A 10,685-nucleotide genomic window follows, 5' to 3' on the forward strand; every position below is an offset into this window, starting at 1 on the left:
GGCCTATCCCAGGAGACTTAAGGCATGAGGCAGGTACACCCTGGACAGGGAACCAATCCATCGCACTGCACACACAATGGGCGGTTTAAGTACACCAATTAACCTCATCGGACTGTGGGAGGAAAGCAGAGGACCAGGAGGAAACCCGCCAAGCACAGGGGAGATCATGCACAGTCCACACACACACACACACACACCCCTGAGGCAGGAATTGAACCCAGATCCTAGAGGTGCAAGGTGACAGTGCTAACCGCTACACCACATTGCCGCCTTGTTTGAATAAATAATAATGTGAAAAGGAAAAAAAAGCATTGTGTTGTACTACATAAACAAGTAGTGGTATACGTTGTTTTTATTTTAACATTACTGGAGTTGCTTTGGTAGTAATGAACTACCTCTTAGCAAAAATGGCGTTTTAAAAACAGAATTAAAACGCTCTCCTTGTCGGCTACATGAACTATTAATCAGAGAAGGACGATAAATAGTATAGATATGTTCATTTCTTTTCCCTACATACACATTGTTTAAACACCAGATTTGGTATAAAATATGCTTCGGCGCAGCCTGAGCTACGCCGCCTGGTCTTATCGCGATACTAGCAAATCTCGCGAGACACAGAAAGCTTCCTCCTGGTTGGAGAGCTGCTTCCTGTACCGGATTTTTTTAACACCCCCTGCAAAATTTCTCAAAGTCTTTTCACGGAATTTTGAGCACAAGTCACGCATCGACAGGACAGCCCCTGGGATGATTTGTTGCTGCAATCCCTCAGTGAAAAGCGGCATCGGCTGTGCTAGGACGGAGGCCTAAAAGCTGTCATCTGTCTGAAGGCGCTTCGTACAGGAGCCACAGGGCCGTGCCGAGTCAGGCTCCAGTCTCTGCCGGGAGAGCTCCGACAGTCATGACTTCGTCTCAAACCGTGTTCCAGCTCACAGACTAGACCATTTGGCTGTGAACGGGATTTTTTCTGAGCGACCAATGCTTACCTGTCTGTGCTGCAGCAACTTCTCTTGCCCTCTTGTCATCTGCCTGTTTGCCGACTGTGACAGAACTCCGTGAGGCATGACGGACTCGAACAACTAAACCTTCTCAACAGCAAGTCCATTCTATAGTGTAGAGAAATTACAGTGGCGGTAACTCGTTGTCGTTGCATATCTTGATTATATAATTTAGTACTCAGTCATGGCCCCGAAGAAACCGCGACCAGTCCCGCTGAACCTGCCGTCTACAGGAGAGGGACAGCCGTCCATCAACGCTGATGCTGCCTCAGAGTGAGTATTTAACATCAAACGCGTGTTTAAAGCCAAAATCACCACCACCACCATCATTCCGGCTCATTCAGGAGAACCTGGTTATGGACAGTTTAGTGAAGTTTCTAACTTGAGTGATGTGTTTGGGAAAGCTCTATTAACAAAGATGACAGGTTTCCTATTTTTCAGTACCTGTGCTTGGAAATAAATTGGGCAATACTTTAAGAAACGTGCCTTTATATATTGCTGTCCTCTCACATGTTGGAATAGTCAAGATCATGCAGTGTTAAATACATACACAGCCGGGCCCAAAAAAAAAAAGAATATATATATATATATATGCACACTTCAACAGTTATTTTTTCCTTTTTTTTTTTTTTTAAACCTAAATTGAATTATGGCAGCAGTGCGTGTACTATTATCTTTTCTTTAAAGATGTCAGTAGTTGCACCATCGTTAATGCTATGATGTGACTGTGATTTGAAGTGTATATAAATTTTTTGGGCCCCTCTGTATTCATCAGCGGCTCCAGTGCCCATCCAGCCTTTTGCACCAGCCTGATAAATACTTTTTGTCCTTCTGTGGAAGTGTGCATGACAGATTAATGCCTACTGTTGATTTTCCCTGGTGGTTAGAGCTAATCTGGAGGCCTTGCAGAAGAAGCTAGGGGAGCTGGACCTAGATGAGCAGCAGCGGAAGCGTCTTGAAGCCTTCCTCACCCAGAAAGCTCAAGTGGGAGAGCTGAAAGATGACGACTTTGAGCCCATCTGTGAGCTGGGTGCCGGGAATGGTGGAGTGGTCCATAAAGTGCGCCACAAGCCCTCCAGGCTGGTCATGGCCCGAAAGGTAATGTATGTGTTCAACATGTGTTCTTTTTACTGCCGTCGGCTGAACAAAACAACTGATCATGTTCTCCTTTTTTACTGCAGCTTATTCATTTGGAAATCAAACCAGCAATCAGGAACCAGATTATTCGGGAGCTGCAGGTGCTGCATGAGTGTAACTCACCCTACATAGTGGGCTTCTATGGTGCTTTCTATAGTGATGGGGAGATCAGTATCTGTATGGAGCATATGGTGAGTGAGTTAAATGAAGGTAATTGTGCTGGAAGGATGTTGCTATAAATGTTTATTGTTGTTAAAAATTATCAGACCCTTTCAGCCTGGAGTGTTGGAGGGCTACAAATCTTTTTTTGCTAGACTTGAAGAAATAGTAGTATACTATTAAACTGCAACAAACCAGGGTGAATAAAATATAATTATTGATCTTTTTTCAGGATGGAGGCTCACTGGATCAGGTGCTAAAAGAAGCTAGAAGAATTCCAGAGGAAATTCTGGGTAAAGTTAGTATTGCAGTGAGTATCTCTTTTCTGCATATTGTAAATCACACCAATCATAACATATTCATAAGAATTGCTCCAATTACTTGCTTAAACTCATATAAGGTAATAGTTATAATGAATTTCTGTAAATTTCTTATGAGGTAAAAAGCTGAAGCATTATTTGAATAAACTGGAATCTGAGATGGATCATGATTCTATTTTTATTCATACAGAAATTGTAATAATTCAACATATATAATATACATATTACATATATCTATGTATATGTAAACCCATTTTTGGTTATAAATTTCCACAATAATTAAACGTTTTGATGAAATATGAAATACATCAAGTTTAACAGTCTTTTAACATGGATTACACTGACAGTGATAACAGTGTGTTTTAAAAGTGGCAGTTGAATATAAACTACATTTTTCACTATAGAAATAAAAACAAAGCATTAAACTGTATACAAATTTGATTTATAATCCTCATGTGGATCAACAACTAATCATTTGTTTTAGATTTTTTCCTCTAATTCAAAGCACTGATTCCTGCTGTTTAAGCTAGTTTAATGCAGTGTGTCTCATCCATGAAATCTTTTATTCATTAGAAAATATCTTGTTAATAAAGACTTGCTTTATTTGGTTCAGACAACAAAAAAAGTTAGACTACAGTGAATTAGTGGATCCTATGTAAAATGGATTTATGTATTTGTTCCACAGGTACTTAGAGGACTTGCTTATCTACGGGAGAAGCACCAAATTATGCACCGAGGTATTTTTGGAGGAACATTCCAAAGAAATGTTTGTGAATCTGCATGCATGTACATGTGCAAGTTGATACTCGATAGCTCAGGCAGGAAATGAGCATATTGATACACATCACTTAGATATAATTTAATCATTTCAGTTATCTGAGTATATTCTTTGATATAACACGTTTAACAGAATATATAAACTTTATAATCTGGGTAAGTTTTAATATTTATATTGAATTATATTGCATGTAAATATTTAAATCTACAAGCAGGGTATGGATTTAAAAATTGGTAAGGTTTGGACAATTTCTAACAAAACAGAACTTTTCTTTATATATGCAAGTACATTTGCATTTAAAGCAACTCTAAACTAGGCCTCCAACACAATATATTTTTATAATGGTAAAAAAGTATAATCATGTATGCCAAAGTATTAGCTCTGAATCTAGTAATTGGGAACTTGGTCACTCTATAACAGGCTCATTTTAAACAGTTTTATCTGGACAGAAGAAATTTATACGCGTTTTGCATTTTGCAACCAATTAATTGATATTTTACGAAGTGACAGTATCATGGTACTTCAGGCACTGAATTTGTCAAATTTCCATAGCGACATATTTGATTAAGTTTAATTATGCATTGATAGTCAAACCAATTGGGGTAGCATTTGGAAAATGGAATTGGAATATTGGACAGTAATTGCAGTACCACTGTGCCTCCGGAGGAAGGGGGGATAGCAAAACTCACACACTGATATACTATCATACGTCATTGTAATTTGGTTTCAGCAAGCAACTACCCACCAAACTGACCTTTTGAGCTGCATTGAAACTGTCATCAAGAAGTATGAAGGAATGGGACAAGATGTGGGCAGAATAATACAAGAGAGATCCAAAAAACTGTCTGCATCTTAAAGGTCATTTCCTTAAGGGACAGAAACAAATCCAGTCAAATGCTTTTTTGGCATCTGTCACCTGGCACCAAAGTCATTGTGAGAAATCGTCTTACAAGAAATGGTCCTAAAGGGTGTGTTGTAGAAAGTTGAAGAAGAACATAATGTAGTACATTAAATGCCCAAAGTATAGCATGGGAGGAAAAAAAACTAAAAAAAGGTTTATTTAGAAAAGAAAAAATCCAGAGAAGTATTACTTGTATGTATATTCGTACATTAGATGCCAGTATACAAAAAAAAAAAAAAAACAAGCAAGCAAAAACTTAGAAATCCCTGTATGATTGCTTGTGAAACGTGGAGGTGATTTGCTCATGGTCTGGGTGCATTTTATCCAAAGGATCTGTTCCAAAACAATAGATATTAAAGCATACTATAATGAGTTTGCAAACACAATTAAGACATTTTTCGAGTGGACGTCCAATGGGACACTTACAGTATTAAGTCAGCCACCTCAAAACACTGACCTCAACATAACTCAAGCTGCGTGGGAGCCTTTGGACAGGAAAGAGCAGCCAAAACCATTATAAAAGTTGGAAGACCGTAGTACAGCACTACTTTGATATATATTCTAAAAAGTTGCTTAATAATTTCATGTAAAATCATAAAGAAAACATTTGCTATTAAAACAAATTACAGTTATAAATGTCTTAGATGGCACAGACATCTAAGACATGAATTGTTATTTAAAAGATTGTTATTTAAAAGATTGTTTCATTATAACATTATAAATTGGAGTTTGTTCTGATTGGTTCTTTAGTCTTGGGTAAGAATCACTTTTTATGTAGATGTCCGTCACATAGCTGGTTTAGTAATCTGCAAATTAGTTTTTCTCTTGCCTTTTGATTGCCAGCTATAGCTGTAGATCTAGTATCAGTGTAAACAAGATTGCAACCATTTACAGACAGTAAAAAAAGTTTGGCTTGTATGTTGAAATACTCAAAATGCTCATACTACAGATGTTGTGGGTTTTTACTGCAATGTTGTGGCAATACAAGTCATTAGCCAACTTGCATTTCACACATAAAGGGTGCCCAAAGTTTTTATTTATCACACTCAATTTTATCCTCATCATACTTTTGTTCTGTTTTTGTACTATTTTTACTGTTGATATAACAGGGTCTTTTTTGACTATAAATCCTGGCCTGCTAACATGTTATCATATCCATGATGTCTTGCTTTTGTCCTCACACAAATATGCTGATTTTATTTATTATATTGGTTTATTATGTTTCATCCAAAGTTTTACAAGGACAAACACTTTTTTCTATCACAGTGATGTTTGTCTTCACATTCTATGATTCATCACCATCTTCTGCATAAGAATTAGAAATACAGTTGGTGACTATGAAATGTTAGTAAGGCGACAAATATTTTCAAAGGTTATCCAGTTGATAAATAATAATAAAAAACATTTTTCTTTAAATGGCTGTGAAGTGCCCTACTCTAGTAGCTAATGTTTAATGCTTTGCCTTATTTGAGTGACACTCTGAAACAAGAATATAAATTTACTCAAAATGGCTGACTGGACGTTGCTGAGGCTGTGTAAGGGTTTGGAGAAGCCAGGTTAGAGCTGAACAAGCTCATGAGGGACACATAGGTCTGTAGCTGTGCTCTTGTGACACAAAGAGTCAGCAAGTGAGCAGGGAACTGTCTGGGAGCCTGGCTGGTAATTATGGTTTTGCAGATGTGATTATATGGCCGCCGCGCCCTGCAACCCCCTCTATTCTTATTTTTGCATCACCTCTCTTTCCCACTTGTTGAAAGTCCCTTTGATCTTTTCCTTTGGAATGCTAAGCTTGAAGAGGGGCTTTTGGAGGACCTACAAGAGGCTATACTTTAGTATAGAACATAACTATTGGCTGCAAAAGTTGTCAGAATACTTGATTGTTATTACTGTGTAGGGACGTACAAATTTAGTCTAATTACAATTACTGATTTCTGTTAAAATGTCTTAGGGCAAAGATATCTTCTCTGTGTCACTAAAACATATTGTTTATTTCTCCTGTCAGGGCAGTAGGAAGGTGGAAATGTAGCAATGCATGTTTGCCATCAGAGGCAGCTTGCATTTTGTGAGCTATACATGCCTGCTTATGCAGGGCTGCTTGTGAAATGTTTTTTTTTTTTTTCTGGTTGAATACTTGGCACAGGCTAGGATGCCTGGAGTGAAGCTGGAGGAAAAGGGCCAGGTGGTGGGATTTGAGCCTTGGCACTCTTTGCCTCCCTACTTATGCCTTATGCCTTTTCATCCTTCCATTTCACCTACATTCGCTCTCTATGTTGCGCTTTGGCTCCTGCAGACGTGAAGCCCTCCAACATCCTGGTGAACTCGCGCGGTGAAATCAAGCTGTGCGACTTTGGCGTGAGCGGCCAGCTCATCGACTCCATGGCCAATTCCTTTGTGGGAACACGCTCATACATGTCGGTGAGTCAGTCTTCTCTCTCTTCCCCCACCCTCCCAATCCTGCCCCTGCCCTTGCCAGAAACCAAGCCTATGCCCAGCAACGCAGTATGGGGTGCGGAGGCAGCCACTGCTAGCTCGGCCCAGTCCTGCATTTTTGACGCTATTTTGACTGTTTGTAATTTTACTTTTTCCTGCCTTGACAGCCGGAGAGGCTCCAGGGCACTCACTATTCGGTGCAGTCGGATGTGTGGAGCATGGGCCTGTCACTAGTAGAGTTGGCCATCGGCCGCTACCCCATCCCACCACCTGACGCAAAGGAATTGGAAGCCATCTTTGGGCGACCCGTGCTGGATGGGGCAGGGATGGAGGGACACAGCATGTCTCCAAAACCCAGACCTACAGGTCGCCCCATTAGTGGTAAGAGTACTGTTGAGTTATCTGGAAATTTGCACATCAACTTCAAACTCGAAAAAGGCCATCAGCCAACTACAGGGGACATAAGGATTAACTCTGGAATCACTTTTTAATTCCTGTGCTTGACAGCTTTGCAGGTTACACAACAATTGTTCAAAGTGGATTCAACTAAGTGGTTGATAACCTTAAATGAAAAACCACAAAAAAGGTACATTCGACTATTTCTGATAAATAACAGTTAAATCACTACTTCTAATAAGTAACAGTTAAATAACTACTTCTAATAAATATTAGTTAAATAAAATGTAAACAAATACAACAAAATTATTTAACTAAGCTTAACACATACTATTCCATACACTGTTTAGGAAATATGTAATCATTGTAATCAAATATCAAGTAACTCAGATTCAAGTGATCAGTCCTTTGTATAAGTAAAGAGTGGTATTATCATACCATCATTGTTCCTGAGATGACCAGCAGCCGATGCGCTTCCCTGTCTCACATGTTACTGACTGCAGTCTCTTACACACAGGTTTTTATAAACAGATCCTATACTGTTACATCTTAGTAGAAACTGTGAGGTGGCGATTCTCTGTCACAGATGGTTTCTTGTCGTATGATTTCAGCTTCATCATTTCACTTATTTTAGCTTTACAAGTACACTTCTGTCTTCCATTGTCCCATTACTAAAGTAAATTACATCTTAATTAATTCCACCTATTTGGTAATTTCCCTTATCCTAATTATTATGCCATAATTTTATGCCATCCGGCATAAAACCTGTGCTAAGTTGTAGTGTGAACTGGGTATTCCGCTGTGGCGACCCCTTGCCGAAAGACCAACAACAACATTATATATTTCTTATGTTTTTTTTTTTATTGTTTGATCTCTGTAGTAAAACAAATACTTTCGTCCATGGCATCTCAGAGACACCTTATAGAAATATAAACCTATAGAGATAATGAAGCCATAAAATATAAGGCAATTTAGTTGACTCATGTGAAATGCTTTTTCCCAAAGGACATGGAATGGACAGCAGGCCGGCCATGGCTATATTTGAGCTACTGGACTACATTGTCAATGAGGTCAGAGAAACTGCCCAGTGCACAACTTTTTTCCTGCTGTTTTTTCATATTTTTTTCTTTTTTGCACTGCTCCTCAATATCACCTTCTTTTTGCTTTTCTTTCCATCTCTCCATTTTCCACAGCCCCCACCTAAGCTACCACATGGTGTATTTACCTCAGACTTCCAGGACTTTGTGACAAAATGGTAAGTTCCACTTGTTTGGTCTTGTGTCTGAATTGGCATTTTTGGATATGTACATTTTCCAAGGATGAATGTTGCATAAAATGGTTGTACACAGCCTGAACTATATAGAATGTTTATCTGATCCTTTATCTTTATTGTGATTCCGTAGTCTTATGCATTGACCTGGATTTTCGGATTTGAAAGAGCACAGCGCAGTCATTTTTTTGTCCTCTATTTTTACAATAATAAAAGCCTGTAGTTTTGTGATCACATTGCTCCCTACCCAGGGGGATTTCATTTTGACTCTTTGTTGTTTTACAGCCTCATCAAGAACCCTGCTGACAGAGCTGACCTGAAGATGTTGATGGTGCTTGTTGTCTTCTTTCCTTTTCTGGTGGCTATAGATAATGAGATGATTCAAAGCAATCCATGTATTTTAAACACAAGAGATTAAATTGACGTACTGAATGCTATCACACCTATCATAATTTACTCTATAGTTAAACACCTGATTTTGGGTCATAGAAATAGTGACATTTTTATGTTTTTGAAAAGTTGACTTCATCACATTATTTTTTAATATATAAGATTGTGCTTCTTAATGCCTCCATCTTTTTTGGTGTTGCAGGGCCACACATTTATCAAGCGTGCAGAAGTGGATGAGGTGGACTTTGCTGGCTGGTTGTGCCGAACCATGGGTCTGAATCAGCCGAGCACTCCCACTCGCACCTCTGAATAACCTCCACCCCAGCCCTGCACACCATCCCCATCACCCTCTGCACTTTCCGCATCACCCCTCTGTTATTTTTCCCTGCTTGTTAGGCCTGATCAGGCCAACTCACTCCCCCTTTGTTCCTCCTCACTTACTTATTTGTTGCCACAGGGCTTTCTGCAGGTACTGATTTATAAGACATTGTGTTTCTCATTGGTACAACTGTCCATTCAATTGAACCATAAGTTCGAACATGTCTTGCATTGCATTAACAGCATATTTAAGATCTCGAACCCGTTATTCTGGAATGTTTCAGGTATGGCGTTACAGCACTGGTTGTATAAAATATAATACATATTTTTACTTTGATTTTTCAGGTGTCATATTTTGCACTCTGGTTTAAATGCTAAAGAGTAGTTGTGTAATAGTGTCACTGCAAAAGAACAGCAGTTTAGTCAGGTGTTTAGTTTCCGATGATACATTTCTATTCTGCTACATCTTGTGTTGAACAGTTTTAAACCAAAGAAAGCCACGGCAGATCACATGGAGGATGACTTTCTGGTAGTCTATGAGCTGGGTATGTCTATAAAGATGAATGAGTTCATGGAACTGCTTCTCCTACAATACATGCATCTATGTAGGTATACAGTTCACAGAAACTCTGAGGCATTGCGAGACCAGGTAACATATCAGTCATTGGTATCAATTTGGAGATTTAAACAGATTTCGGCATTTTGTCTTTAAGTCGTTAATTTCAAAGAAAATAAAGTACAATATGGTTTTAATATTCCAAATTAAGAAATTCTACCCATCTGTATTTTCTCACAGAAAGAAACTTGTCTTTCTATCTGCCGTAAGACATGTAATGCATTTTCTGTCAAACTCTGTTTTTGTATGATACAGAAGGCATTTTAAGACACTGAAATAATAATTTTCATGGCCCTATCTGATGCCGAGGTTTGTCATCTGAAAATTTTGTTCAATGCTGTAACTTTTTTCACCATTGGGTATTTTGGGGAAAAAATTTTTTTTTAAGTGTTGATGTTGTGTTTTTTGCTTTTTTGCCAACTACACATAAAGACTAAGATTTTTTTTTTGTTCTATAGATAAATCCGGATTGCACTCCACATTAGAGCTGACAATCTGCAGACCTTTGCGTTGGAATGCACAATGACTGAACAACAGCAAGCTCTGTTTAAAATGAGTTAATAAAGAATTTCCATAGTACATAACTCACAAAGTTGTGATGCATGTGAGGTACTATGCAAGCAATTAGAAATTATTATAAATGCATGGAGTTATTAGGTTGTAAGGTAGGCCAATTGTCTGCTGTGATGCTTGGCTGTTTGTCTTTACCTTCGTCTTCAACGTTCAGTTGAATTCAAAACAAAATGAGGCATAGTGGAGGCATAGAACAAGCATCACATTCATTTGAAAAGGACTATAAAAAATAAAAAGTCCTTACTGATTCAGTCTTAAAAAATAACCTCCTTTGGTTGTTTTTTTTCTTCTTCTCTCTTTCAGTTTTTTAATTGGCGTGGGGAAAAATGGAAAGAGTCATTTTATTATCATATTAAAATTGTTGAATACAATTATAAGACATAAATAAAATCTTATTTGCGA

The 10,685-nt window shown here is 38.4% G+C and overlaps 1 protein-coding gene across 1 annotated transcript; it reads left to right on the forward strand.

The window, feature by feature from the left end:
• The first annotated feature begins 621 nt into the window (after positions 1-621).
• map2k2a (mitogen-activated protein kinase kinase 2a) lies at positions 622-10,685 on the forward strand. Its single transcript, XM_053513243.1, has 11 exons — positions 622-1,268; positions 1,883-2,093; positions 2,177-2,323; positions 2,524-2,601; positions 3,297-3,348; positions 6,581-6,705; positions 6,888-7,101; positions 8,122-8,186; positions 8,310-8,371; positions 8,672-8,717; positions 8,979-10,685. The coding sequence occupies exons 1-11, from the start codon at positions 1,180-1,182 to the stop codon at positions 9,087-9,089; spliced, it is 1,200 nt and encodes a 399-aa protein (XP_053369218.1). The 5' UTR covers positions 622-1,179; the 3' UTR covers positions 9,090-10,685.

The sequence above is a fragment of the Clarias gariepinus genome, chromosome 15 (assembly GCF_024256425.1).
Source record: "Clarias gariepinus isolate MV-2021 ecotype Netherlands chromosome 15, CGAR_prim_01v2, whole genome shotgun sequence".
Lineage (NCBI taxonomy): Eukaryota > Metazoa > Chordata > Actinopteri > Siluriformes > Clariidae > Clarias > Clarias gariepinus.

Bases quoted from the DNA above. Each gene is read 5' to 3' on its own strand.
- map2k2a (XM_053513243.1), top strand. From the start codon at position 1,180: ATGGCCCCGAAGAAACCGCGACCAGTCCCGCTGAACCTGCCGTCTACA. The intron at 3,349-6,580 runs GTATTTTTGGAG...TGGCTCCTGCAG, and splicing joins GCACCAAATTATGCACCGAG to ACGTGAAGCCCTCCAACATC. The intron at 8,718-8,978 runs GTGCTTGTTGTC...TTGGTGTTGCAG, and splicing joins CTGACCTGAAGATGTTGATG to GGCCACACATTTATCAAGCG.